General features: G+C 44.5%; 1 protein-coding gene across 1 annotated transcript in view; it reads right to left on the reverse strand.

Annotated features, from left to right (window-relative positions):
* Positions 1 to 2,232: 2,232 nt before the first annotated feature.
* KCNK9 (potassium two pore domain channel subfamily K member 9) overlaps positions 2,233 to 27,300 on the reverse strand; it is a 378,456-nt gene continuing 353,388 nt past the window's right edge. The window contains exon 2 of the mRNA XM_069621679.1: positions 2,233 to 22,186. Within this exon, the coding sequence (XP_069477780.1) occupies positions 21,345 to 22,186 (842 nt within the window). The 3' untranslated portion in view covers positions 2,233 to 21,344. The remainder of the gene's footprint in view (positions 22,187 to 27,300) is intronic.

Below are 27,300 nucleotides of genomic sequence, written 5' to 3' on the forward strand. Positions count from 1 at the left end.
CAAGAGGGATTGTGAAGCAGGGGAGGGTAGAGGGGTAAGAAATGCAGATGAAAGGAGGGATTCTGGTGGTCATACTGGAATAGCAGGGACACACAGGGAAGTGGAGGAGACATGTTGCACAATGGAGCTGAAAGGACTCTTTTTCAAAGGGCCTGGCACAAGGAGAGACTTGCAATGGAATCAGCTTGAAAGGCTCACATAGGACCGAAAAAAGCCCTGCAAACCAGAATGTATTAGTGCCAGATTACCATACCGGACTGGTTTTACCAGGCGCCCTTAGTGGGAGCCGCAAAGGGACCAGGGAGCAAATAACAGTACCGCAAATTGCGGTACTGTTATAAGCTCCCTTCCCAATTCCCATTGAGCCCTATGGTGGCTCAAATGGGAATGGGGATTACCTTTTTCAATGGGGACTTACCGGTCCCTCCAAGGTCGGAATGGACCGGTAAATCCCCATTGAACCAGAGCGGGTCTCGGTACCGGTATGGGAGGTAGTCATGGCGCAAATACTGCAGAAATGGCCTCTTACACCGACTTTGCACTGATCCAGGAATCAGGGTTTGTATCGGAGTGCAAAGTCACTTTTCAGTAGTGCAACGTCACTTTTTAACCGTGCAAGAAATTCAATGAATCGCGCCCTTGATGTTCAATTGATCAGGGAAGCCAACCATGGGGAATTTTGTTTGTATTGTATTCTCACTTTTTAGGAACTAGGCCTCATTACGAGCATGGCGGTAGCCGTGCCTGTATGGCAGGCACGGCTACTGCCATGCTCATTACCCGCCCTGCCACCCTCAATTGGGCAATAACCGGCCCATTACGAGTTGAATGGGCCGGTAATTGCCCATTCGCGGGTGGCGGTATTGCCGGGCTCCCAATCTCAGAATGATGGTGGAGATCATGGTTGCCCCGGCACCGTTGATAACGGTACTAGTGCAATCACAAGTTCTGCTCGCGGGTGCTGCACAGCCCGCCAGGTAAGACCTGCCGGGCTGTCAGGATCCCGCGAGCAGAACTTGTAATGCGGCAGGCCGGTATGAATGGTGCTGGTGCCTGACCGGCACCGTTCATGCTGTCACCACCGACCTTATATGTCTGCCTATCCACTTTGATGCCACGGATCAGCTAAGCAAGGGGCATGCTGCTTCTGCATGAAATATGCAATGTCCAGTTCTTTGTTTTTTAAATCCTTTTTTTTAAACACTGAGGCCTCGGAAAGAGCATGGCGGTAGTGGTCAAAATCGTGGGGCATTGTAAGTAACATTTGTTTTGAAAATACCTCCAAATTGCAAGATGGGGTTGCATGGGATGTGCATGGTATTATCTCATTCGCTACGTCTATGTTCCCCCTGAAGCCAATAGACCACACTGTCACAACTCACATTTGTTGCTCTTTGAGCAAGAAGTGGCATTTAAAATGCCACATGTGTTTACCATCACCACCGTACACACAATGAAACCCTTATTTGTGGTAATGTACCAGTAAACGCTTTGCAGGGCCGTGCGGCGTGTAGTGAAGCGCTATGTGTAGGCCCATTGTCATCACTCTTTGAGAAATGAATTGGGCCTTATTTACAAAGCATTTTCCAATGGGATTGTGCCATTGTAAAACACTTTTGTAAATCATACCCCTTACCGTGTGGCCAATATACTGCACTAGGACTCTGGTGACCTTAAGATGAACCCCACTCCCTGACCCCACACATTTGATTAGTTTAAAAACACTCACAGGAGCATCAATCTGAGAAAGAAGAATATTCCTCTTTGAACTCTGTGTCATGAATGTACCCCATCATGTGTACTGGATGATTTTAGGGTAACCTGGATTTGTTAACTTCCACCCAGCACCTAGATGCTTCTTTAAGGCGATTCTGTGCTTCACAAATACTTCTTACCATACCATGCTGGTGGGAGTACTGACAATCACTGCATTTTACCCGTTGGCCTTGAGGAAGTGCTCTGCGCGTGAAACACGCATCGTCCCAGCGTCCCAAAAAGATGTACTGATAAAATAATTTCAAAGAAACACAACCAAAAACACAGAACTGTTGTCACCAAAAGAACTGGTCCAGTGCTTGCCCCATTTTGCCAGGTATTTGTGTTGAGAAGCAATTTGGGAAGCACCCAATCGACATCACCCTTTGAGAACACCTCTAGACAATTGAAATCAACTCGCACTTAATCCATTACATTCATTCCCGATTCTTTCTAGTGATCATTTCACTCAGCAAGTCATTTGTCAAAAAAGCCTTTATTGCAATGCAAAATATCATCTGGGTAAGTCATCGCCAGTTCTCCTTACATTTGTCGAATAAAAGGTATCTGTACATTGTGGTTCTTGCGCGTATATGCATGTATATACATGAATATATACAGTATCTACCAAGCCTATATACTGCAGATATATCAACACATTCATTATAAATATGAATATATAGTTTTATATATACATATTTATACATACTGTATATATATTCTGTATAATCATAAATGTCTATGAATTCATGATGAGCTTATTCGTAATAATATTCATTTTAACAAAATAAGTCCGAACAAGGGACTTTTGCTTCTGCGGTGCAACTTTACAGGAAGTTTAACATTTCTACATTCAGTATAAAAGAAACAATATACATTTGAAAACGTGCCATAGGATTTATTTTTTAATGAAAAATTTAGAAAAGTGCATTTTTGTACAACACTACATGATTCTTTGTGTTTCTGTAAAGTCTTTGTAAAATATATACAGGGTTGCGTAGTGCATTCAATACAAAAGAAAGATGCAATCCCTTGTATAAATTACATAATGTACATGGTGTTGATGTCTACTTGGACTTGTAAACATTTGTTGTATAGATTTCCATTCGGTTTCTATGTTTTATTTTTTTTTTTTATTAGCTGCAATACCTTTTTTTTTCTTCCCATTACACTGTTACCTCTTGCTTCAGACATGGAACAGAACTCAAGTCAGTTTCGGGGACCCACGTTTCCATTTTCTGTGAACACTTTCCTAACTTTAATAGCTATCAGTTTGCAACTGGCGAGGACCTATCCGTGAGCGACTGAGCCATCCACCTGCATGGCGTCCATCCATATGTTCTCACTTGGAGTGTTACGCCATTCTCATTTACTGATGCATCATGCGCCCTCCCCCCACCCCTGTTGGTAAGTTGAGGCACAGGACCTACCAGACCATTCGTTGTCATTTCATCATAGGGTTGGCCAGTAGGTGTCTACGTAGCATTGTGCTATCAGGTGCTACTCTACTGCTCGACGCCACCCACTCACCGTAGCTAAGTGGCAAGGCCAAAAGTCTCCGGGGAGCGCCAATATTTCCAAAGCTAAAGGAGCTCTCCTAAAAGGTGACGCCTTGATGGCGGGAGACAGCGACACCCAACTGTAGTACCCACTGTGTGCATAGCTAAGTTTTTTTTTTATTGCATTGGTACTTCTTAAGCAGCAGTACTAGAACTCATTGCATACTGAATGCTCTCCATAAGTACAGAACAGACACCACGCATTGCCAGGGGTGGACTGGGAACCAAAAGAGGCCCTGGAAATAATTACTGGTGACCAAAAGAGGCCCTGGAAATAATGTTCAAAGTGGCCCCATATGACACTTTTTCTGCAAGCCCAATGCTTTTCCTATGAGAAAATTTGGAAATAACACACAAAAGAGGCCCAGGGTGCAAAGGCCCACCGGGAAATCTCCAGAGTTCCCTATAGGCCAGTCCACTACTGTGCATTGCCGATGACACGGAGTGTGATGCTATAAGTTGTCTTCTGGTGTAAGACTTAATCACCGCCTAAGGAGACGTACTGTAACGCGAGACACTCATTAGAAAGACAGAGATCCTCTTCCTTTTCTTGGCTTTGCGCCTCCTCGATGTGCTACCAATTCATTTGCATTTGCTCTCCTGAGATATAGAGAGGGGAGGCTGCATGTAAGCTTTGGGAGAAAACAAAAAACTTCCAGACCTGACACTCTAGCCACTGCCCATCATTGCTGTCAATTACTAGTGTCCAAAGAAACTGTTGTGTTTTCACTGGGGAAACTGGGGCATACATACCTTTTGTGACAGACTGTTTGAGTGGTACCTCTAACTGCACCGCGGTGCAACCACTCAAACCGGACTGCTTTGGACAACAATCGGGCCTCTATGTCAAAAAGATATTGGCTCACACCAGCATGATAGGACTGCACTTCGAGAATGCCCACTTTGCCATGTATGCCAGTCCGAGCCTGCCGCATGCAGTAGGCCTGCTATTTCGTAGTTCTAAGTCTTCCGTTCCGTTAGCCGAAGGTTAGCCTATGCCCCATTTGTTGATTTGATTTTTGGAGTTGCTTTAGGCCTTCAGAATGACGCGAATGTGTCTCCAGACTGCAAGAGTACAAGAGGGCAAAGGTGAAAGGTCAAGGGGGAAAGGGTTACAAGACGGGTCCTGTGCAGATCTTGAGTGGGCCGGGCATCAAGTGGAGGTGGCTAAGGAAAAAGTTGCAAAGTCAGGAGACGAGGGTATGGGGGATCACCCTGTAGCACAAGCCATCAGTCTCATATGATGGGATGTTGTTGTTTTGGAAAGCCACCCTTAGGCGTCTGAGTGATAGCTAGTGGCTGATACTCCATGATTACGGTTCAATTTAATTTTTTCGACTGGAATTTCGCCAAAGTACTTCTGCCGAACAAAACACACCGATTATTTTATTTTTTATTGGTGGGTGGTTCTCCCTCCAAGCTCACCTTTCCCTACACTAATCCTCCTACCATAGGCCCTTCCCCACCCGTTGTAACCCCTTACCTGCCCTCCTCCCCCATATACATCTATGAGTATTTTTTCGACAGAATTCCTGTCGAAGAAATGACTGGATACTATAATGATAGTATCTGCATGCATACATTGGTAACGCAACTGACATGGTTTGCAAATATTAGTTAGACTAATTCCAATTCATAGGGCATACACACACCCTAGTACTGAAATATTACATAGTACTTGTGTGAATAACAGTGAAAGAGCAATGTTTAGGCATGCAGTCGTTATATCGAATATTTTATAAAGAATGAACATATATCTCATATTTTATAATGACAAATGTTATAGGGAATGCATTTAGGGGTAGGAAAAAGGGTTAAATATTTTTGGGAAACAGTGGGTTGGGCTTTTAGGGGTGGGAAACGAGGGTTTCGGTAAACAAAAAGTGCATTCTCTAAAGAAATGTTTGTTATAAAATGATTTGATATATGTTCATACTTTATAAAATATTTCGTTATAAAGACACAGTTCCGTTGTAGATATCTAGCCTACTATTATGCCTACTATTATGCCGGTAAGAAAGCTCAGCGGGTTGAGCGCTCGCTGCTGTGATCTGAGCGTGATCCGCAGGTTCCAATCCCAGCAAGGCCAACTCAGCCTTTCATCCTTCCGAGGTCAATAAATGAATACCAATTTCGGATGGGTGATATTGTATTTAAATATGTGCTCTGTAAAGCGCTTTGGATAAAGGCGCTACATGAATAACACATCATTATCATCATTACTATTGCCTCCGATGATATTGCAGCGGGCTCCTTTATGGCACATAGCTTGCAACGGTATTCACACCAGAGTGATCTGGTGGCGGGCCAAAGAGGGGTCACAGGAGCATGCTGGATATGCATGCTCCAGATGCTGACCAACATGTACATGAAGTGCCCACTACTCAAGTGAAATGAGGCTTCAGTTGCTCAGGAAGGATAGACCAGCCAGATTAGTATTGGTTTATTGTTGAAGCTGTAGTCATGGGCTACTTATTTTGTGTTATATTTCGGTTAGGTTATTCTGTTCTGTGTCTGTCTCATGTTTTTTCTGCTCTGCTGTCCTCTTCTGTTTTGGGTTTGGCTAGTTTAGGTTATTTTAGGCTGAGGTAAGTACTGCCAGGCCAGGCTACATCAACATAGGCTAGTCTATGGTCGGTTGTCCTCAGTTGTGTCCCTAAACTGCTTTTGATAACAAGGCACAGAGATCAGGTCTGCCTTTGCTATATTGTTTATGTATATATACTAAAGGCAATGACCACACGACCGTCAAACTATTGATGCTTGGGTAATAACCTGCAGAATGCAAAGCCCACATTTTCTTTCACTGACTTATTGAGAACTGAGCCCACAGAGTGAAAAGAACAATTGGCCGGGAGGATAAAATAAGATAGATACAGAAACAAACACATCATTTGGGTAGAAAAGATAGATTGATAAGTAGTATATTGCCACAAAAACCAATTCTTTTTTTGACCACACATTTAAAGGAGAATTAACATAGAATGTATGTGAGTGTGTGTGTGTGTGTGTGTAGTCACGTGCATGCACACGCACGCACGAACTTTGAATATGCACACTTATGCACGCTCAGTATCTAGTAGTGCTGCTTTACAAGCTTCATGTCCTGTCCACAATCGCTATTTGTGTACATTTCAGAGGGGTTTCAAGGAAGAATTTCTGCAATCCCATAAAAGTACAAGTGTCAGATAGTGAACGGGCGCTTAGGCGTAATGTGGATCCCTGACTCCACTTGAGGGCCTGACCTACTTCTCTGGATATTGAACTCTGCTCTTGCATTCTGCTCATCTTACAGCCATCCTGGGCCTTCACTTTGCTGCATGTCATATCCGCCCGCCAGGATATCCTGGGGAATCCCTGCTCTATAGTAACCAGAGGCTCTAAGGGAGGACAGCTGATGCACCCTTCTATGCAACGGAAAGACTATTCTTAATATATTACACATGTCTTTCAGGCTTGGAGGACCGATGCAGTGGAAGGCCAGTCTGCAGAATAGCAGTGTGTTGTAGGAGGTTATTGCACCTGTAGGAGGCAGTATCACCGTTTGACCTTCTGGAAATATTCTTCCTGTGACATATGCATTGGACAAGACTCTGACGTAAGCACGGTTATAGGTTAAAGGGTCGAAATACAAAGGATCCAATGCCATTTTTTCGAGTCAAAAGGACCACAAAAAAAAAGGTCGAATGCATTTTTTTAAAAAAATTGTATGGGGGGCACCCCTCCCCTAGAGCCCCCCCCCCCAATCTGGTTTTCTTTTAAAAAAAAACCTTTTTTTAACTATATTAAATTTTAAAAACCAAAACATTAAAAAAAATGCATTCTAAAAAATTGTCTTTCGATCCTTTTGACTCGAACTTTTTGTCATTCGATCCTTTGTATTCGATCAAATGACTGGACACCGTAAGCACGCCAGGGTATGGATAATCTGCCCTGAAATCGATCCGATCAAAGACATTGATAGACCTTGACCACACAAAAGAACTGGAAAGCAAATTATTAACAAGTTACTGGCATTACATGGTATTTTTTCCAAGTTCCCTGATTTCAAATCTTAAAAATATATGTTACACTTCTATTAATTGAAAAGGTTTCGATGCATATTCAGACACGTGCCGCGCACCGTAGGGCATTGCTCGACGCAGTATTCAACAGTAGTCATATCACATGGCTTTAATGTGTTGCATGCCCTAAAGCAGACCTTCCCGGTACATTATCTTGTTACACATTTAAAAAATACTTTTTGTGCTTAAGCTATTGCCAACAGAAGGAAGAGCATCAGTGAAGAATATGTGAGCCATTGCAGTACCGTTGCACTGCGGTATTCTGAAATTCTGCACCTCAAATGCCTAGCTGCATTAGTCCCCTTTTCATGAGTATGTACATTGCCCCTGCTATCATCTATGAATGTGAAAGTGTACTGGGCCACTTAAGTGTGGGAGTGGGCGGGGCTTTGATGATTTCCTATGGGATTCAGGCTAAACGTACAACCCCTTGTCACTTAACGGGTTGACTCCAAAATCGCATACTGATATAATGGCACTTGTTAACATACATTCATTAAAATGGTGGTCCGTGTTTTAAGTCGATTTTTGGAAAGGCGCATTCGAAGTTAGACTCAAGGTTTGAAATACCTCATTGGTTTGTTTAGAAGCTTGTGCCATCTGGTGCCTGATGATGCCACTTGATCTTGGGCAGCTCACTAAAGAGGAATGCTAAAATCAGGCTATAATGGATTTCCTACTATTCAGAAGTAATCCTCGTTGCAATGTTTCTGTTGAGTTTCAGATAGCGCCTCCTCAGGACCACAGTCGAGATTTCTGTTTTTTTGGCTGCCGTGCTGCTTAGAGCTGTATTTCCTTTTTTATTCGTATTGTTGGTTGTTGATGTTGTTGAGGATATGACCAGCCTCAGTAAGCAATAGAACTCAGTGCATGGGACGGATTGCAAATCTTAAGGCGCTTTTAGATCTCGCTTGATCTTCACTTTAGAGTTGGGGCTCCCCATACGTCAATCAAATGGGTACCTTTATATTTCACTACCTTTATAGTTCATTATAGTTCCCTATGGGCCACTGAGGGCTTAATTCGACAGACCTTCATTATACCTCTAGATAGGATAGCTTTTTTTCAAAACATGGAGTCTACTCTAAGAATTATTGTACTTTGCTGACATTTCTTCAAGAGGTAAGTGAGTGAGTAATAGCATTCATGAGGCATGAGCACTGCAGAACTCACTGCCTTGAGGCACTGGGCTAAGCACTCATCTACCATCAAAACCCAATCAATGATCAGGTGGTACACACCTATGAAAACGTGGGGCATTTGAAACCTTTCCTGGAGGTGAACCGTTGGGTCAATGCGGGATTTAGAAGGTACTGTTGTGTTGCCTAAGACCCTGCATCTTCTAAATCCTGCTCCTCTCTTCAGCAGTGGAGGGGGTGGGGGGCAATGGCAAGCCCCTTAAGTGCCAAGGGCGAGGCATCTCATCCTTGGGATTACCTCCCTGTTGCCAAGGACGAGATACGTTGTCCTTGGCACTTAAGGGGTTAATGAAACAGAAAACTTTAGAAGGCATTGGCGAAATACCAAAATCACCAAAAAAGTCCTTGGCACTGGGGGGGAAAACCCATGGCAGTTAAAAGTGAGAGAAGTATTTTACTATGAAAGTGACAGTTGATCTTCATTAATGATCATGTGTGATATGACTGTCACAAAGGTACAATGCATCTACATTATGTCACTTCATCAGGACCACATACAAAACTTTCTGGGTGTTATTTAGTTAGAAAGTTGTTACTTTCAGATGTGTGTGTGTGTGTGTGTATGTGTCTGTGTGTTTGCTATTAGTTTGTGGCATTGTGATGAGGCATCATGTGATTAATTGTATCCTCAAGAAGTAAACAGCACCACTTAAAGCCTTGATGATTGACTGCCCTTTGGTAGTTCCTCAGACATAGTTAATCTACCCTGTGCTGGGGCATGTGCTCCGATCAGCCAATGTGTGCAAACTGCAAGTCACCACCTTAGGATATTGTAGCTGGAGGTGTGAAGACTTTGCTCTCTACATGATTCCAAAGTTTGAAATAACCCGCCTGAGACATATTGCTTCCCTCTAACTTTGTGTCCTGCTGGGATGTTTTGGAGATCTGTTTTGTTTTCCTTAGCGGGGAGCTCTGTGTGCGTGACTTTGATCTCTTATGAAACATGCATGGCCACCAAGAGGGGGAATACGATTTCTGTCACTGAGTGCTAAAAATTAAACAACAGTGAAGTTGGAAGTCAGATATAAATGGTACAACTAAAAGACTGATCATTACTGTCACAGCTAAGTGCAAGAATGGTAGGGTTCAAGAGCCTCTCTATGGACAATGTTGGACCTCTGTCTTTAAGATCCAAGCTTATGAAATGTCCCCTAAAGAACTCTTTGCTCTTCTAATAACACTCATCTGCTTGTTACTAAGTTTAAAGTTTCCAGGAATGGTGGCTGTGCTCTTTCTGCACTGGGTTCACATTTTGGAGCTCCCTTCCGGAAGACATCAAGAGAAACATAGAGTATTCAGCCTGAAGACTCAACTCATCTCATCAGGTCATAGACAAGAACCTGAAGACTCATCTCTTCCAGGCATCAGAGTATGTTTCCCCAGATCATTCTGCTCTTTCGCTAGCACCAAGAGGCCACTTAAGTTGTGAAGGAATGTGCTTATTAAAAGATGCCACCATGATAACGGAGAGCAGAATGGCCACATCTCAGGAGGTATAAAAAGAGGTTGCCTACAAATCAGAGAAGACAATCGCTACTTCCAAGGGGCCAAAAAATCTATCAGCAAATACTCAATAATGCGCATAAGTATGTAATGGGGCAGAGGCCCGGATAGGAGGCATCCACGTGTGGAGCAGAAACGATAGTGAAATTGAAATCATAAACACATCACAGACGGGCGGAATAGGCCATTTCAGCTAACAAGCCACACATCCTTCAGCTCCAGCCAGCAGCCATCCATGGTAATTCACCTCCAGTTCACAGCCACTGAGCAATGCATTGTGGGTATGCAGACATGCCCAAAAGCATGCATTTATTGTTAACGGAATGTCTATTGAGTGAATTTAAAAACGCCTCGGACTGAAAAAGGGGGACGACAGTACTTAATAAGTTGGTTAAAATGCTTCCAAGGCGAGCACGTTGCCCCTGAGCTATCATCCCGACACTGTGGCCATGTGCATTCTATGAGTGAGGGGCGGAGGGGAAAGCTCGGCACATAGCGTGGGCGTCTCTGATGAGCAGGAGCTGCTCCTCAGACAAGTTTTGATACTTCCTTTCAAGTTCATAAATGGAATACCACACATGTGGGCAATAATGGTGGCAGTTAGTAGCATCTGTAGCAAGCCCTCTGAAACTACAATATTTTATTATTATTATTATTATTATTATTATTATTATTATTATGGTATTTATTGAGCGCAGACCTAAGTTCGAGAAGCAACGGTATGCAACAGCAAATATTATTAAAAGACAGGACACGAGCAGACCGTGCGGCGGTCCTCACACCCCTTGGCTTGACGATTCTGTCTTTCTAACGGCTGGGGGACCCGCTGCTTCCCTTCGCTGAGCGTCGTAGGATTGCACCCTATAAGAAGAGCAGGAAAATCCCAGTTCGGCACCCTCTCCATAAAGCCCTTGCAATCCTGGCCGGACGTCATCCAAGGCGCGGCGTTCTGTGCCGCACTTAAAGCGCCGTCTGCTTGTTCTGCTCTAAGCAGAATGCGGCAAATCCAACCTCTCAAAATGCAGACGTCAGAGCGGCTGAAGATGCATTATGGATCAAAGCTTAAGTGTATTAAACTCTAGCATCTGCTGGCGAATTTGCTGGCTCCGATAAGTTCTCTGTCACAGGCAGTGGGATCTTTACAACACAACAAAAAAAAAACTCTCAGCAGAGATAATGCAGCTTAGAACTTTGAAAAATAACCCTACAGCAAAGAGCACAGGCAATCTGTTTAGGGGTGCTGTCTGGGATGCTGTATGGACATTGTGATGCTAGGGTATGGATACAATGGTGACATTTCATGATATTCCTCAGTGGGCTAAGAGTGTGAGTCGCTTACAAGCATCTTAACTGCAGAGTATCAGCCTTGTTGGTTGATATGGCACTCAATGTCGCTCGCGACGCTGAATGTCTACATTGATCGCAGGCGACATTCGATGATGACCAGGAGCAGCAGGGAAGCCAAGGGAATTTGGGAACAAGGAGGATGATAGCGGCAAAGGTTTCACCAGTGCTTGTGAGCTAAGTGAATATTTCACAGGTTTCCTGGCTTTTCACACAGGTTTCCTTCGCTCAACGTTACAACCAAACGGTACAAATGTGATTGGAGGGTTTTACAGGATGAGGGAAAAAGCTATTTCTCAATACTGTCTTCTCAATGCTATCTTTGCGAACATGGTCTGCATTGTATTCAATGCAACGTTTGCTCAGTTTTCGTTGTTTGAAAAAGCCCTATTGTATTTCCAATCATGTTTTCATTCATAGCATGTTTTAGGTATGTTTCATGCTTGTATGGTTTCCTTCTTGCGTGTGGACTTTTGCAAGGTTGATTTGACCCAACATGTCTTGGCGAGGGGTGTAGCTCTCCATCTTCCGTATTCTCTCCTTGCCTGCCTGCCCCATGAACATTTCGCCTATTTAGGGTCTTAGCTTCAAACTGCATACAGCGGATTGTTTTATGCAGTTTAGGATCTTTTTTTCAGGAGTGGATGGAGATGTTCTTTTTATCTCCCAAAGTCACTGTTGGGGGAAGCTATTTATAGAAATCACCTATGTTGTTGCGTGTTCACACGGTTACTGGTTTAGCCTGCCATTTTCTAAAAACATGAATGACTGGATGAGTGAACGAGCAAACTTGGCAATCAACCATCGGTAATGCTTCATGCATAAATGGTTTGCTCAATACTGGTAACAAGGCACTATGCCGGAGCGAAATGTTTTTACCCATTGTAGGGATATAAGAAGCATCAGTACACAATATCATCTTGTTAAATCTATTGTTGAATTAACTAGTATATCAAAATATGATCTGTGTAGTTTGTTATGTTATGTTAATTTTTTTTTATAGAGTGTGCGTTCACCACAGGGGTATCATGGCGCTACCCAAAAGCAAGGCATGAAGGGAAAAACAGATTTAAAAGAGATAGGTTTTTGGAGCACGGCAGAATGCCAGATGGTTGGATAGAGAACGCATGGCACGAGGTGGAGAATTCAAAAGAACGACGTCTACTACCAGGAAAGCACGGACCGCCAATTCAACATAGCCTGACCCTAGGGACTTGCAGAAGGCAGGCTTCTGCAGATCGCGCAGGACCCGCCCCGGGACATATGGGATGGGTCTTCACTTCCACACTACTTTCTTATCACTAGTTAAAACATAATGGGACTTCGGTAGCAAGGCATATGGTTTGCAATGGCCATGTCACATAGCACTACCTCTCAATAGTGGGAGGTGAGCATTTTCATAAGCGCTTAACATTTTTGCGGGGCGGGAAGTGAGACTTAGATAGAAAAGTGATATAGCCTGAGCACATAATTTGATTACGTTTTGAGGTTTATATAAATATACATCAGCTTCCCTGGCTCCACCAGCAGCAACTAACCTGCTCAGTGCCCTTAGAATACCATTAGGGCATACACATGTTCGAATGTATGAGGTTTAAGCAGCCATTACTATGTACATTTGTAATATATTATATATTTTCCAACTGATGCACGCACACACAAACAATCGAAGTGCCCGGCGGCTAGACGGTTAGAAGCTTCTCGTTTTTGCCGCCATTCATAGCCACGGTCCCGTCCCTGCTGGCACGTCCTCATGCTTAGTTACAAACATATATGGTACAACTTCTTTTGGGACTGCTGGTGTGAAACAGAGTAGCAGACAGACCCTGCTAGGTAAAAGTTTAACTAGCAGTCAAAGTTTATAACCCTCTACAGGATGGGGCGACCATTTTGGATCCAACCTAAACCGTGCTAGATATCAATTCATATCAATTCTGAGGTGTGGGGCCAAAGCGGCGATGACTGGCGTCTGTCGCCTTCCCCGTGTGAACTGTTTCTGGTGGGAGCGATCACCCGGTGACAATACAACGGCGTGGAGCATTTCCAACACCGCTCTATTAAATTTCATCTCATTTCCATATCACCGCGGGCTCGGTCAAAGCTATTTCTGGCCGGCCCTGATCATGCTGATTCTTTTCTTTTCCTCTGATGCTACCATGGCATATAATAGGGTAATAGGAATATTATATAATCAAGTAGACTGCAGGAAGCTGAAATTGTGTTGTTCTGATGAGAAGCATGAAGGCGTGCCGCGGGTCTCATTATTTTTCAAATGCTTAATAACCAGCAATGAAAAGGAGGCATCGGGAAAATGACACTGTGTGGCAAGATGACAGTATCAGTCTATCTGCTCAATCATTCCTAATGTAACTATTTAACTGCAATCAGCGCTGCCTGGCAATATGCTCTACAGCGTCATGCTCGGCAGAGCCATTCGGCTGGTTGCTGTAGAATGGGTGCCTTGGATCCTGCCTCGCGCGGACCTCAGTTTTACCTGTGCTAGAATACTCTGAAAAAGAGTGTGCGTAACATCTCTAGATCTCCTGCAGAACCCAGCAGTGCAGTGCATATTTCCTCTGTCACATTTAGATGGAGTAAATGACATGGCAGTGAAGCTTTTCCAAGTGAGAAGGCACCTCCTTGCCCATGCTCAATTGCAGTGTAGAGATGTGTTTGATGTATCGGTCGATTGCCAGATTTTCATTGTATTGCTGATAGCTAGGGCATGACCTTGTGACATCCTCTAGTATGTGTGTATATATGATCTAGGCCAATACTTCCATGTTTTCATTTGCCTATATAAAAGGGATCATATTACCCACTCAATCGCTGCCTGTTTCTGTACCTTACTGTAACTCAATGACTGAGTTGCAATCTACACATTATTTGATCTAAACTGAAAATGTGGACTCCATTTCACTCCAAATATTCAGATTAATTGGCATTGACCGGTTAGCTGATTTACAGACCATATTCAATTTTGGACCAGGTTACGATGAGTTGATCCCAATTGTTGATTGATTGACTCCATGCGGTTATGCAGCTCACTGCACATCAGTAGCCGCACTATGTACTGATGAAGCCCTACGTTGTTTCGGCAGAATCACTGGGACACCAGGATTATTTGAGAAGTTCAATCTTTGCTTGTCTTCTTCTACTACCAAAGGATCTATGAGTGTACATTATTAAGTAGTAGTAAGAATGCATCACTCATGAGTTTCTACTCATAGCCAGCCCGGCATCAAGCCACCCCCACTCCCTCTGAAACATGCTTGTTGCTGCATATTGATGGCCTTCACATAGACAACATTAGTCTTCATGTTTGCCAAGTCGTAAGAGCAGAACATGTACAGGTTTGATGACGTGGAAGGAGAAGCCCTGACCAATGGAAGAGCTGTGGTGGTTTGTTCTTCATCTTTGAGGCGTTTTGACGCTGTATTTGGATCCAAGCTTTCCGCTGTGTTACGATATTATAGATCCATTGGATCTTTAAGGTGCCAACAGTTGGCCAATAGTTTGGGGTCTAGTTTGGAGAAAATGTGGATGTGTATGCCGTGCACATGTTTCACAAAGTTTAGGTCCCTATGAAAGGAGAAGCAGAAAGCCACATTGGTCAATCCCGGTACATGCCGAGCGCTGTTAAAGATGATCCGATCAGGGAGCTAAAAGTTCAGCTAATGGCACTATTAATTGAGGGGGAGGTTTAGCTCATTGTTAATACCATTGAAAGTGAGGCTTCAAAAGCTTGATCCTCTTGTGGAGGCTCCAGGATCTCTCCCACGCTGGATAAACCTGCTCTGGAATATTGAATCGTCCGGCAACACCTCCCTCAAGCCTTGACTCATGTCTGTCACTTCCCATCCACCCAGACCCTAACCATTGCTAGGGTCATTTATGGAGGTGTCTGAAATGCTCGGATGGAGAGAACACACCATGGTTTGCCCACTGGTGGTTGATGAACGAACTCTAGCCCCATTAAATCTCTGTAGCACGTAACATGCATGTTTCTTCTTGCAAACCCTGACATGCTTGACGATTTCATAGCTTTCTCGGGTAAAGCACCGGCTTGCTGTGTGGGAGGTTATATTGCTTTTAAGAGAGCAGGCCTTGAGTTAAACAAAACTCAGCCTTTCAGAATGTAAAGAGAGATAATCGCTTGAGGTTAATAAGCCCAGGATCAGCGAAGTTAACAAGAGTCTGCTGGTGGTCTCATGGGAAGAGTAACATCAAAACGAAAAAAAAAAAGGTATTTAATCCTGTCTGAATCCCTTCAAATATCTGTAAAGGGAATTACATGTGCTCTTCTAAAAAGGGAAGGTTAAACCTGCCCGATTGCACCAGAAAAGCAGTACAGCAAAAAAAGCTACTGGAAACTTGGAAAAGGGAAGTCCTAATTATCATTGGCTTCACAGAGAATGACTTATTCTAATGCAAATTTGGTGAACTCAAAACCTTTCTTTGTTATTCTTTCAAAATGTAGAAAGTTAAATATCTAATGTAGAGTAGAATAATACCCTAGAACTTGGCAAAATATGTTACAAAATGCAAAGTGGCTACAGAACACACAAAACGTGTTAACCAAGCATAAATATACTATTATATATGCCAGTGACCAGCAATCACTTGCATATATTGAGGGGCCATCTATCCTGTATTATGTCTCGGGAGGATAGCTCAGGGGCAACGTGCTCCCCTTGGAAGCAAGACGACGCTGAACAACGCAGGTTCGAATCCCGGTCCGTGCTTTGCAACCTCTGGGTATTGGGCGCCATTAGCATTGTGTGAATGTAGTGACCTATTTCAGCAGATGCTCAGCCCATGATATGTACTACCTTTAAAAACGAGTGGAGTCTTGTGCTATACATAAAGCTGGTTTTGTGGGTTCAAACAAAATAATAAGCTACGGCTCTATAGAATAGAATAGAAGTCATCACCATTGGTTGCCTTAAACCGTGTGTCTGCAACAGGGATGTTCATAGCACTAAAGCCTTCTAATGAGGCATGGTTGGAGATGACGTGTTGCCCAACGTCATTGCACCCAGATCGGCAACTTATGCTGAAGGTCTACAGCGCAACTCAAAGAAGTCCGGGATTCCCATAGGAGCCTTGTGATGGCCCCACACTGTAAGTGCACGTACTCTAACGTTAAATTGAACATTTGAGGAGACTGTAGGTCTGCCCACAAGAACTGTGCTCAAGGAACGATTAATCTGCAATAACGCACTTAATACCGGAGGCCAGTCTAAAAGCACGGGGCAGGGGTTCAAACATGTGGTCCTCTGCATTGCCTAGCTCCCACGACCAAGCACCCTGCCTGCCCGTGAGCCATCTTCCCGCCCGGCATTTTGGGCCGAGACAGCGGTGCTGTAACCTCTGCTAACACTTTGCAGACACTGTCATGCATGGCCATAATATGTTTAGTCAAATGTGTATACCCTCCTTCTGAGAGGCTAATCTGCAGCTACCCTGTGCACGTGAGACTAGGGTGACCAGACGTCCTGGTTTTCCTGGAACAGTCCTGGGAAATCTTGATCCACCCTGGGGTCCCGGGAGATTTTTCATTTGGGGTTTGCAAAGGTGGCTGCCTATGGTCCCTGTTTTTGCCGCGACCTGATCCCGAAATCGGGTCCGGGCGCAACTCGTCCTGCGCGAATGGGGGCCTGAAATGCTTTCACGCCCCTATGTCCTCCCCCTTCACCTACCCAGCCACTCTCCGCCAATTAGAGGAGTGTGCATGTGAGCACACCCCCTCCCCACCCCCGCAACAGGCCAGCGACATAGAAGTAGGGCTACATGTTTATTTGTATTTATGTTAGTCCTACGTCTATCTCTTTGGCCTGTCCCGGTTTTCTGTGTGAAAAATCTGGTCACCCTACGTGAGACTCACGGTTTCACAAGATCTGGCCTTCTCTACAAACATGTTGTATCAGATGGCACACCTGTAAGATCTGATGTATTTTATGCATGCATCCCACAGAATCCTAAGAAAACACACCCTGAGTTGTGAACTAAGCGTGCCTGTGTTCAGGGAATATCCCAGCCTCCCCCTTGAGCCATTTGCATGTGGGATTGCCTGCAAATAAAGTTATGTGTAGATAGAAATTAGAGGCCATGGATCATAACGTTTGCATTGTTGGAACTGAAAATGTCCATGGCTTTCATACAGTGTCAAACATCTCCCTAATGCAAACATGAAGTAGTTCATTAAATCCTTTCACTTGCAAAATTTGTGTCCTGATTCAATTAATTTAAAACAAAATGGACTATACTGTACTGTTGAAATGTGTGTTTATACAGTGCTTCACGCTGGATACCTCCCGCGTCTAAGCACTATTATTAGCTACTATTTTTAATAAAGGTATTGTTACTCAATTGCATTTGGTAACTCCTGGAAGAATACGGTTACTGATTAAGTGATAATGAGATGAGTGATCTAGGGAGCTTTAATACGTAGTACATATACAATTAAGTCTCCATGCGGTTTCTAGAGTCAAGACTCTTGATACATGTGGTCCCTAAAAATTGCTGTTTCCTTTTTTGCACGATCCTTTGAAAGACCTATTATATGGCATGGTACCTAACACAGATGAGGACTGCAACATCACGCTGTCTCTGAGTCTTACATTAAGAAGTTATAGAAACCATTCGGCAGCCATCTTGAACACACTTTTCTTCCAGCGGTAACCTGCCTGTATGGGCCTCAGACCAGTGGTGGTAGTACTTTCAGGGCCCAGCAGCCATCTTTATTTCCATGGCTTTCTATGTACTACTTCCTCAAGAACACGCAAATAGCTATTGTTTTGATTCACTCCTCCCAGTGTTCTAACCTTTGAACCTGTTTGTAAGTGCACAGGAAACAACATGGTGTAACATCTCCATGCGCGTTTCGCAGGACCAGAGGTGTGTTATAAAGTCAACAGCGTGGCGTACTGACATTTTGAAATTGCCTCTGAATGGATGGTTGCTGTATTTCTTGCTGACAACAAAATAATTCACAGTGATGTGAGAAAAATGGAGTGGTTCTGCTGTTAGGGATACACGAGGGAAATTAGCAAGATAATTTATCAAAGAAAGAACATTTGTGCTAAAGCAGAAATTCCCTTTGACTCTCAGAGTTTCTAGATGAAGCTTGTTCCTTGCTGATGCTATGCATGTCACGTCATGACAACCGGAACTGTGCGTTGGGGCTGACTGATGGACCCGGGCAAGAATATCTTGTGTGACTCACTGAGAGAGGAGTCAATGCACACCGGTCTGAAATGACAACATGCATAGAACTCTTGCCAGCATTGTGGTGCCCCGCCGAGAAACCGTGAGGAAGGGAAAGCTAGGCTAAGAACATAAGAAAAAAGGTTAAAGCAACATTGCCAGCTCTAGTTGGATCATTTTCAATGCTGCCGATCAAAGCTTCCGGAGTGTAACGCGCCAGAAGCATTGATCCCAGTTAGATTTGAACTTCCCCGATAGGCGTTGACGTCTTAAAACTTTCTACATTTAGCCCTAGACTCAGGGCATTTGAAAAAGTAATGTCAATATGATTTTATAGTACTTCTGACAACAGAGGCAGAGAGTTGTGGTGCTAGTAATCCTCCCAGTGTACCGAGTATCCGGTGTTAGGGTAATTTCTGGGGCCGGCAGAGTTATCAATATAAGATAGTCGATTCTCCGTCGGGTGGGGCCTTCACGCGTCCATCAGTGTTATGATCTCAAGTCCCTAAGCGTCACTCTGTGTAACTGCAAGGTATATGCTTCAGGAATTTGTAAAGGATCTACTACAGTTATATATCCCTGGTTGACTTCTCAACAATATGTTAAATGGGGAATGATTGTGCAGCCAAGATCTGGCTGTTTAGGGGCTGACGAAGAATCTCCATGCATAGGGGAGCGCCCCATTTTCATTGAGCAATGATGATGAATGCATATTGGGTGCCTTGTGTCCTCTGCTTTGCACCTAATCAAAAGAGACTGGGGATGAGGACAAAGTTGAGAGTCTTCAACCATGGCCAGAACGTTGAGCATGGGAATTTTTTGGATGTCTCCATCAGGGCTCCCTGACTTTTAATTTTACAAATGCCCTATCCGCATCCGAGCCACTGACAGGTCCAAGGAAGGCCTCCTTGACTCCCACTCAGAGTTCATATCACGTGGAAGACATGAACCAGGCACGACTAAGGAATCCAAAATACCACATGTGTACAAAGTGAGCTTGAGCTAGGATCTCCTGCAAACTCACCTTCTAAATACTTGAGTAGATTTCCAGGAGGTCAAGCCAGATAACACTCCCCTTTGAGCTCTTCTTCCTGAGACCAACATAGGCTTTCCAATATTTACACAGCAAAATTTCAACGGGATTAGTGGCAAATGTATGGTACATATACGTGCAGATACGAATATGTAGTTGAATGTAGAGTAGGTGTGTGTGTGTGTGTGTGTGAAGGATATGCATCAATACATCTACACATGTCCATATGCATACTGAGAACAATACATGGTAAACCAGGCAGTATGGTCTTCTAGGGCCATCTTGGGCCCAGGGGCATAGAAAACCTCTCCCATTATCATCAGTAGGTATGACGTCCTTTCATTGCGGGATGTTTTTTCGTGGGTTTTTTTACCGCTGTTTCTTATTACCTCATGTTATATTTTCTATTCTTCCACAATTCTCATTGGTGCGATTCACAGACACAGCAGGATCCCTGCATCTTACACAGTTTTTAAAACATTGCTAAAATGATTCGTGTGACATAACATGTTTGCATGTGTTTAGACACGTGTAGGCATCCATAGCTATATATCCACATTTCTGCATAGATATACAAACGAGCATATCCATTCACACACCCACTTAATGAGAAATATATAGATAAGTGTAATAAACCGTGGCCCTGTCGCTATTTTATTGAAAGCAAACGTTTACATCCAACTATGTATGCCCATCGCCATCCTAGCATTCCAAAAATAGATGTCTTATTCATGCAGGTGGTTGGTTGCTGCATAAAAAAATATATAAAGAAGTCAAAGAAAACAAAAATACACTTCTGTTCCAAGAATTTCTCAAGTTCCCTTTAAGTGTTCCAGCAGCATCTCACGCAGGTGGATCAGTAATGGCAAAATCAATGTACAGTAATGATGTAAGAAATTATTCATATTATATGCCTTTGATTAATATTTTCCATTGCTAGTTTTTTTTTTTTCCTTTTGTGTTTATAATGCATACCAGTTTTACAAAGTGCATGCTTTTTTTATTATTATTTTGAACTGGCAAGCTTAAAAGATCCATCGTTTTCTTTTCTCTTTATTATACAATCTGGAGCCTAGCGTTAGAAAATGTCTCATGAGCCACCTGTTATATCGACTGCTCACTGCGCATGCTTGGTCTGGCGAAACAAATGGTCAAAATTAAACATTAAAAAATAAATAAATTTGGCATTTGTTTTCTTCTTTTGGAAGCAGTCTAAAATTTAAAAGCAGGCTCTAACAATTGCTTTGAAAAAAAAAGAATACCTGATGCTTTTATAGTTCTCACATGGCACTGGATATGGGATTGCACGCACACGCACACGCTCATACTCACACACGCGCATGAGCACACACCCTTGACCTGCTCTATTTTTTTTGGGAGAAAAAAAACAACTGTCTGTTAGGTCAGAAGAGCTAGTGGGCCACACAAAATGGCCGCCTTGTGTGCGGCTTTGGATTTGGTACCGAGTGTCTTCCACGTTCAGCAGTAAATCCTCTGACTTCCACCAAAGGGGGAGATGTAAGGCATACTTTGTTTGGGGGGGTCGGGGTATATCCCATGCGTCATGCTCAGGTCTGAGTCTCGTAGGAACACAGGCTTGCTTGCCTATTTTCCAGCACTCTGTCTCAGAAAGAGGGAATCGGGAAGAGCGGGGGATAGGGAGATCGGTGACACGTCTCTAGATGGATTTTCGCCTTTTCATCAACCGATGGTTGTCTGTAAAGCTGTTCAACCCGGGTGAGATGGAGCTAACTGGGGAAGGGAAAAGACTGTTCTTTAATGTGCTTGGTGAGATCTCCTCGATCTTGTAAGAGATGGAGTGAAAGTACTGAGGATTCAGCTTGGAGCTGAACGAATTTTGGTGGGAGACCACCCGGCTGGTGTACTCGTGTGACCTGTAGCACATGCAAGAACACACGGACTGCAGATCTGTCACTTCGGCCTTGTAGCGTGGCCTTCCATGCTGTGAGTCTTCTTGGATGTGGATGATCATGCTGTTGCGGTTCCCCGCGAGGGACGCCCGCTCCTCGGCATCCCGCCGCTCGTCCTCACTGTTCATGGTCAAGAACCTGAGAACAACCAGATTAAGGAATGCCCCAATGACTGTCAAGCCCACTAGAATGTACATAAAGCTAAAAGCCACGTAGAGTGGCTTCTTTTGGAGGGCCCTGTTTTTCTGCAGCGCTACGTAGTCACCAAACCCTATCGTAGTCAACGTTATAAAGCAATAGTAGTACGACTGGAAGAAGCTCCAATCCTCATAGTGGGAGAACGCTGCTGCTCCGATGCACAATGTGCCCATGCAAGAAAAGAACCCCACCGTGACCATGTTCTCCATGGAAACCTCTGTGCTCCGCATCCCGCAGCACTTCTTGATGCGCTTCAGTAGGTACTTGACAAAGGTGTTCATGCGCTCGCCCAAGCTCTGGAACATCACCAGCGTCAGCGGGATTCCCAAAACTGCGTAGAACATGCAGAACGCCTTCCCAGCGTCAGTTCCTGGGGCGGCATGCCCGTAGCCTAGAGAACAGGGCGAGAGGAGAACAACACAAGGTAAGTATCTCAGAACCTCTTCATCAGTTGAGTATTACACATGGACATTTACAGAATGCTACTCGTTCATGAATTAAATATTACACGTAACCACATATACATAGAACTTTCCGAACCCGCTCTTCTTTCCCATCAAGCACTTGTTCCATCCCTTTCAAGGTGTCTCACCCGGGAAAAGGCATCAAGCGATGGGGACCCAGTGCTCCACTTTATATGACAAGCTACTGAGACAGCATGCAATGCTAAAGGTACTTATTGTAATATGTGGCCTTTATCAGTACAATTAAAAGTCCCTGTTATGAGTTCATTCAGGTAACCACAGAGAATTAGGACGAGGGACATTGTTCGGTGGGACACCTAACCTATTACCTATTGAAATATTAACTATATGTTTGGAAAGAGTGAAATCAATCTCAAGCAAAGGTCATACTCTGGGTTTCATGAGGAACGGGACTGTCCACTCAATTGAGGGACATGTAGGGTGCTTTGAAACACAATTTACTTGCTGTATAAGCACCTTACAAATGCACAATACATTAAAAGAAATCAATACATATGAGGAGTGTCCGAGAGGGGTCTCTATTGTCATACAGCTGAGCACATGATCTGCATAGGATTGAGGTCAAATTTACAGTGCGGTACACCGTGCGGGAAGAAACTCAATGGGCCTCATTACGAGTTTGGCAGTAGTTGTGCCTGTAACACAGGCACGGCTGCCGCCAAACTCGTGAAAATTCTGGCACCCGCGTGTGGGCAATTACCGGTTCATTACGGCTTTGCCGGACCCAGTTATTGCCCTTTCGCAGGTGCCAGAATCGGGTGATCCCCATTCCCATTGAGTCCCATAGGGCTCAATGGTAATGGGGATGCCTGTAGCACTGGCACCGTTAGTAATGGTGCCGGTGCTACAGGCTTGCTGTGCTCGCGGGTGCCTCTCATTTTGCCAGGTCAGACCTGGCAGAATGAACGGCACCCGCATGCACAACTCAGAGTATGCCGGTCCGGATACAACGGTACCGACAAGCTTACCGGTACCATTGTATCCGGACCAGCAAACTCGTAATGAGGCCCAATGAGTGTGAATGGACTATGCTCTCAAGGAGTCTCTCACTATCCTCTTTCGCCAGCATGCCCTCCCTTTATCACTCATGTACTTATCCTGCTAATAGAGGTTTCTATCTGCCAAGAAGATGATCACGTGGTGTCTTAGACATAGCTTGACCACCCTTAATAATGGTTTTGGAGATATCGCCATTGCTCTTTCTAATGGTATGAGTGCCAGAGAAGTAAGCTACTGTACCCATCTTTCATTCACAGCTTTGAATGATCACATTGTTATTTACATAAACTATTGTGTAGTGTGGGGTCAGTTTTGTATTCATACGTGCAACGAATAGACCTTTGCATTCTATCTGAAATATGTCCAAAATATTGGAATGGAAGAATGTCAGCTCTGAAATATTCACATACAATGAATTAACATTAGCACCTGGGGCCCGGGGGCACAGCTAATCAGATTCGCCAGAACGCGGGCTAAAATCTCTGATATCAGCCCACGTTCTATGGGACGGCCACCCCGCTGCAGGATGTCATTTAAAAAAAATATTCCCCTTAACCCCCCCTCCCTTCACTTACCTTCTGGCGGCAATGGCACTGGCCGCGGCCCGCAGCTGATCCCTGCCGTCCTGAGCGCTCCAGTTGGCCACCATCGAAATGGAAGAGGGGCTCCATATAGAGCCCCTCTTCCCTTTTTCAATGGTGGCCATATTGGAAAAGGATTTTCCTTCGTTCAATGGGAAGCGTTCAGCATCCTGTTGAATGAAGGAATTTTTTTTTCTTAGAACCCTGATTTGCCGCTTTGGTAACCCGGAGTGCTAATGGCCTTAACACCCGATCCGTCTGGCCGGATCAGGTTTTAGCGCAACATTCCTTTATGTTGCCCAATCATGATATCAAGTATGCTATACAGATAATGAGCAACAGGAGTGTTGCTAGGTCTGGAAAAGATCCGGGGTATGCTAATGTCAGGGATGTCAGTACTCTGAGCTAGCTAGCCTTTTGGTTGCTGCCCCTGAGCTTCTATCCGGGGATACAACCAAAAGACCCAATGCTATAGCCCACTCAGCCCCCTCTAGCAATGCCTCTGGTGAGCGGTAGTTTTCCCTTTTCATGTCGGCAGTGGAAGACCACAGTAGTGGCAGAGCACAGTGGTAGAGCACAGCGGTGGGCACAGGGACACGACACATTCACAATGTTCAGGGACTGGACAGATTATACTCAACTATGGAACAAATAAACAATAATTGAGACATTAAACATGCAATGGTCCTCATTACCAGGTGGGCGCAAAGGGATATCGGGCACCGTTAAGGACATTGGTGCCGGTAATCCCTTTGCACCCTATAACAAGGTCCATTACCTGGTCCCTTCCTTAATGCCTGGTTTTACCAGGTGTTATGGACGGGGCCCGTTAAGGGACTTCTGAGCTAATGACGGTACCGCAATTTGCGGTACCATTATTAGCGCCTTCCTCCTTCCCATTGAGCCCGATGGCGGCTGAAATGGGAATGGGGAATGGCTTTTTCAATGGGGATTTACCAGTCCCGCAAAGGTCGGAATAGACCGGTAAGTCCCCATTGAACGAGGGCGGACTCGGTACCGGTATTGGAAGTACTCATGGCGCTAATACCGCCATGACTACCTCCAACCTCGTAATGAGGCCCAATGTATTTTATTGTGCACTGATGTAACATCAGAAGGACTTTTCATTATTAGTTTTATTATTTTTATGGCATTTATCAGTGATCGAGGTGACGGGGAGCGGCTGGGAGTGGTGCTCCTGTACTTCGTTTTCTCCACTGCTATCATTCCTATACTTTTATTTTAAAAAGAAACTGCTCCGGAGTCTAGTATAGGTATGGTGCATCGCAGCACTGCACTCTCTGACTGAGCTGCAGGCTGCAGCAGACTGTATTGTTAGCCTTGGTCCACGGCTGCGCATTGAGCATGGCCGCTCTATTTCTGCACCTGCCCTCACTATGCGCAAGCATGGCCCGAAGCTCGACCCACCCTAACCTAAACCACCCTTGTTGTAGCGGCCGCCAGCTGAGCCTACCCGTCCTCAGAAACAGAGAGTACTTGCAGGCAGCAGGTAAGTGATAGGAGGGGAGGCAGAGGCCAGTGTACTACCTGGTTGGGAGAGAGGGACGGTTCAGTGGACTCTTAGTGAAATCCACTGAACCGTCCCTCTCTCCAGACCCAACCTTATTTTTATTGCTGCAAATGCGGGCGAGAGGTCAGGGGACCGTGACCCCCACGGTGTCACCTCTTTTTATGCCTGAAGTGCCGTCAGTAGCCTCTACTACCAGTCAATTACGTAGCATGATTGCGCACACCCAGTCTGCAATGTAGAACGATAGCGCTGCACGAATCAGTGCTATCGCTCTACATTGCAGACTGAGGGTCCCATGATAGAACTCTCTCCCCTCTCCGCCCGCCTTGCCTGGCTTTAGAACTCTTCCTGTTCGAGGTTTAGTGCAGTGGTGCTTCCCATTCCCCCAGTATACACGATCGTACATGTATTTCTTTTAGCTGATTTCTTAGGCGCCACACACCTCTTCCCAGAGTCTTCAGTGTGCCTTAGATAGAGCCCTGCCAATCAGAGATGTGGGAAGATAGCACTAAGTCTCCATTCCGAATTGCAGCTTTCTGAAACTTCCCCAGTCCAATGTGAGAGCTCGCCCAGTCTGATATGAGCAATGCTGGAGCTCCCACAGTCCAATATGCAGCAGGATGGCGGGCAGCAATGGTTGGTGTTTAAATGCAGACAGAGCACTCCCAGTCTGAGGTCTGCAAAATACAGCAATTCCAGTCCAATATGCACCAACATCGACCGCAGTCCCCTAATGCCAGAAGCAAGGCCCAATTGCAGCTGAGTGTAAAAGAGCGCCCGGACAGAGCACTCCCAATCTGGAAGTGCCAGGCCAGCTTTCATTCCACTGCAGTAACACAAGAGAGCTCGCCCCCTCCAAGCAGCAGAACCCCTGGCACTGGTCCCCACCAGTGTGTTTGGTCACTTTGGTGTGACTGTGGAGGTGAGTTACTACGGCGCTACTAAGGAAGGATTCTGAAGGACAGGATGGCGATGTCACTGTAAAAGGCCATGTTGCTGAATGTCAAATGTCGTCAGTGATGCCCTTTCATCCCCTGATACCAGGGGATAGCAGAAAAGTAGCTAAGATAGAAGTGGGTCACAGGGTTATAGGAGGGCTTGCCCCCTCTCTTAATAAAAAAGGAAAAAAACAAGTGTTATAAAATATGTTTGGCCAGGGCATGGGTTGGGATGTTGTTCGCTTGCTTATATTCAATGGGGAGGTGGGGTATTTCTACCCCCGAATTCAAGATCAAAAGTTGACACCCATGAACCCACGGTTTAATTTCCTAATAACTGCTGTCAGCACAACAGAAGCATTTATTTGTGATTAAGCAGTTTGACAAGCATAACATCTTTATAAATATCACCTGCTGTGATAAAACAAGAAACACACTTCAAAGAAAACTAAAGAATGCAATTTTGAGCAGCATTTTTGAGTTTGGAAATTACTTTTATTTTCGATGAAAGTGTCAGAAGCACATTTGGAAAACAATAGTGTTTTCCATCATGTAGAAAGCCTGCTTTTAACAGTGATGGCCCGACCCCAGTGATTGTCATGGCCCATTGATTTCCGTGATGTCCCTTTCAGGCCAGAAGAAAGAAAACAGGCTCAACAAATAGAACCTTCAAACACACGAGTGAAAGCTGGGCAAAGGAAAGGAGCACAGAGCAGATGTATGTATTTATTTATTTATTGTGCATTTGCAAGGCACTTATAGATGAATTAAATTGCGTTTCAAAGCGCCCACAGGGCAACGGGAAGGGAACGGCAAATATAATAACAGATCACCGAGCCCCAGCTTCATAATACTAATGTAAAGTGTTTCATTTTTAGCAACTGCATTTGCATGCATACATTTTTAGGCAATTAAAATCGTGATGGGGTGTTAGTACTTGCCTTTCAGGGGAGCGAATGGAAGGGGAGGGG

The sequence above is a fragment of the Ambystoma mexicanum genome, chromosome 5q (assembly GCF_040938575.1).
Source record: "Ambystoma mexicanum isolate Mex_15411 chromosome 5q, UKY_AmexF1_1, whole genome shotgun sequence".
In the NCBI taxonomy this organism is placed as follows: Eukaryota; Metazoa; Chordata; class Amphibia; order Caudata; family Ambystomatidae; genus Ambystoma; species Ambystoma mexicanum.